Genomic DNA, 3671 nt, shown 5'->3' with positions numbered 1-3671 from the left:
AGTAGAGAATGATATATTTCAATACCAATCAATACTGATGTATCATTTTGGAATTACTACTATATATAAACTAAGCAAAATGTTCTGAAAAATGCTAAAGATACTACAAATTTTATAAAATAACATATTATAAATTGATGTGATAATAATTATGATTGGTAAATGACAATAACATAATAAATAATAAACAAATAAAAATAAATAAAAATTTGACTGGTGACATTAATTTCTAAAGGTTAGATTAAGTGGTGAAATTTGGTGAAATTTATAATTTTATCTTTAGATCATTTATATATTTTTTGCTCTAACTATCCTAATATTAATACCAGCATTTTTTAATACCATTTTATTCTCATCCACTTATTCTCTCTACCTTTTACGTTTTATCTTTTTCTTTTTATTTTTTTTTGAGAAAGTTTCAACCTATGGCATCTGCTCCTGATAATAACTCTTTATTATTAGACCAAGACACCAATCAGTTTTTTGTGTAGGCGGAAATTGAACCACAAGTCTCTTATACAACCATCAGAGACGTTACCAGTTAAGCTAATTGGAACCGATATTTTTTCCCTTCTTTTAAACTCCTCCACATGTTCCCACTTTAAATCTTGTCTCATGTTGTTGTTTTTGTGTCATCACGTGCAACCAATATTGAAAAAACAAAGAAATAAAGCAATGCAGTCACATAGAGAGAAACAGACCTAAGACGGAGAAGAAATGAAGAAATAGAAGATAAGGGAGCAAACAATGAAACAAAGAAAAAGAAGCAATGTGAAGCAAAGAAAACACAAAAGAATAGGAGAATACTTCTTCCAATACATTTTCATCTATTATTAGAGATAGTTCAGTAATTTTTTGCCAACAGCAGACTAGGATTGTTTCTGCAACTTGAGGGGTTGAAGGAAATTGAGTAGTTGGAGTGAGCGAGGTTAGACCAAGTTCGAGAGACTAGGATTGTTTCTGCAACTTGAGGGGTTGAAGGAAATTGAGTAGTTGGAGTGAGCGAGGTTAGACCAAGTTCGAGAGAAAGAGGAGAGATTGTATTGCACTGAGGATATATAAGTTGAGACAGAAAGTGAGAAAGGGGAGGCTTCCAGTTTTGAACAGAGACAATAAGATTTGAGAGTGGAAGAAAAAGTGTTGCGGAACATATCTAAAAATAAGCCTTAATTGGTATGATTGAAATTTTTGATATACAATCAGTTTTTGGTAAAGGCGGAAATTGAACCTCAGATCTTTTATTCAACCATCAGAGACTTTATCAATTAAGTTAACTAAAATTCACAACATTAAAGAATATTGTAACTGAAGCTTTAGTAAAAGTTTAAATTCAAATAATATTTTGGAAATGCCTATAGATTAAGTTGCATCCCTACTATATAATTAGAAAATCTTGTCTTTGTCTTAAAAAGAAATGCAGTTCCTTATAAATCGCAAAGCCAAACAAAAATTAATTCCTATTTTCATTATAAAAAAAAAAAAAGGCACAGTTGCCATGCAACACCGTGGGGCCTAGCTAACCAAATTTATTCTTAAATAAGGTTTTTTGGTTAGAAAAATTAAATAAGGATTGATGACTTGTTCTTCAAAGAAACAAGAGATATATTACGATATGATTGCACTCTTTACGTTATTTGTTTTTATTTTTGTTAAAAGGAGAAAATTTTGGTGGATATGAAATTTTACAGTAATTGTTATTGCTGGAAAAAAGAAGCAATCATTATAGGTTTGGTTATATCGTGTTTATAAAAGCCTTTGGTAACCATTATTGTGTCAAACTGTGACTCCCTCCCAAAGCCTAAAATTCAATGGCAAGTAGTGTACGATTTCATCTATGCTTCCTTGTTGCCTATATTCTCTTATATTATGTTATAGGCCTTTTGGCAACAGCTCATAATGTCCCCCAAGCACAATTAATACCATTCAAAGGTCAGCATCTCATGAAGGTCTCAATTGGCACTCCACCAGTAGACATCTATGGCCTTACCGATACAGGTAGTAGCCTTGTGTGGACACGATGTCCTTGTGATGTCTGCTACAATCAGATTCATCCCAAGTTCGATCCTAAAAAGTCCTGCACATATAGTGAAATTTCTTGTCAATCAGAACAATGTCATCTACTATTGGACGAAGCCACTTGTTCTCCTCAAAATATTTGCAATTTCAATACTGGATATGCAAGTGGATTATCCAAAGGTGTTTTGGCCAAAGAAAAAGTTACCATCACTTCTACCTCAGGGCAAGCGGTTTCTTTTGACATTGCTTTTGGATGTGCACACAACGATACCTTCTATTTCGATCACCATGCAATGGGAATCATTGGGTTAGGACTAGGGCCTTCATCCTTTGTTTCACAAATTGGTAGCAAGAGATTTTCTTATTGCTTGTTACCATATGGCACTGATCCTAGTATTACAAGCAAGATAAGTTTTGGGAATGGGAGTGAGGTTGTGGGTGATGGTGTGGTTTCAACACCTTTAATAGTCACAAAAGATTCAAATTCCTATTATTATGTGACACTTGAAGGAATTAGCGTTGGAGACACGTATGTGCCCTTTAACTCTTCAGATAAGGTTTTTAAGGGCAACGTGTTTATCGATTCAGGAACACCACAATTTGGTTTGCCACCAGATTTTTATGATCGCTTAGAGGTGGAAGTGAAGAAGCAGATTTCAATTGATCCCATTAAGGATGACTCTCTTTTAGGGACACGACTTTGCTATAGAACTGAAATTACTAATGAAAATGGACCAATATTGACTGTCCATTTTGAAGGTGCAAATGTGGAGTTAAAGCCTACACAAACTTTCAATCAGCCACTTAAAGAATATGAATATTATTGCTTTGGAATTACAAGTACTGCAAATTCTGATTTGGCCGCTTGGGATGGCTTAGGAATATATGGCAACTATGTTCAAGCAAATTTGTTGATTGGGTATGACTTGGAAACAATGATGGTCTCCTTCAAGCCGATAGATTGCACCAAACAGTAGAGTTTGACACTTTCATGTAATTTATACGATCAAAGAAAGATATATACCTATTTATACTTATATATATATATATATATATATAGCTTAATAATCTTTAAAAAACAAAAAGACTACTTTCATTACGATCTAATCACATTTCCAGCAACTTAAAGAAATGTTTTTACTCTCTCTTTGTCTTTCGCAACTGCTTCACTTCATTTATTTATTGAGAAATTAGCAAAACTTTGTATTAATCAAATAAAAAAGGAAATAGATTATAAATTACAACTGATATGAAAAAGTAAATTCAGGAAGAAAACTACCAAACTAAATAACAATAATATTGGCTGTTTCTTTAGCTTTTTGAGCTAAGAGAGCTATGGTGTTACCCTCATAGCGGACATGAGAAAGTTTGTATCGCTGGGCCTGGAAAGATGCGTCTTAATTCTTGAGCTTGCAAATGAGGTTTAAGAATTTGTTCTAAGGTATTGTTCTGACTTAAATGAGTTAGCTTAATAAGGTATTATTATTTTATCAAACCAATACACAGCGGAATACCACATACACAAAATTAAGCTGTGGAACAATTTGTTCTAGATCTGCAACCCCTTGGCTTCAAGCATCCCTCTGAAGCTTATCGTATAATTTTATATTATTTTTTTTTTCAATTTCCATCTTTCTTCTTTTTTTTCTTTTTTT

At 32.9% G+C, this 3671-nt stretch overlaps 1 protein-coding gene across 1 annotated transcript; it reads left to right on the top strand.

Moving 5' to 3' along the window:
- The first annotated feature begins 1808 nt into the window (after positions 1-1808).
- On the top strand, positions 1809-2993 carry LOC142619300 (aspartic proteinase CDR1-like). Its single transcript, XM_075792363.1, has one exon. The coding sequence runs from the start codon at positions 1809-1811 to the stop codon at positions 2991-2993; it is 1185 nt and encodes a 394-aa protein (XP_075648478.1).
- Positions 2994-3671: the final 678 nt, after the last annotated feature.

Source organism: Castanea sativa, chromosome 12 (genome assembly GCF_040712315.1).
Source record: "Castanea sativa cultivar Marrone di Chiusa Pesio chromosome 12, ASM4071231v1".
Classification (NCBI taxonomy): Eukaryota; Viridiplantae; Streptophyta; class Magnoliopsida; order Fagales; family Fagaceae; genus Castanea; species Castanea sativa.
The sequence above is the reverse complement of the archived record's forward strand: the minus strand, read 5'-3'. Positions and strand labels throughout refer to the sequence as shown.

Excerpts from the sequence above, each read along its gene's own strand:
- LOC142619300 (XM_075792363.1), top strand. The coding sequence starts at position 1,809 with ATGGCAAGTAGTGTACGATTTCATCTATGCTTCCTTGTTGCCTATATT.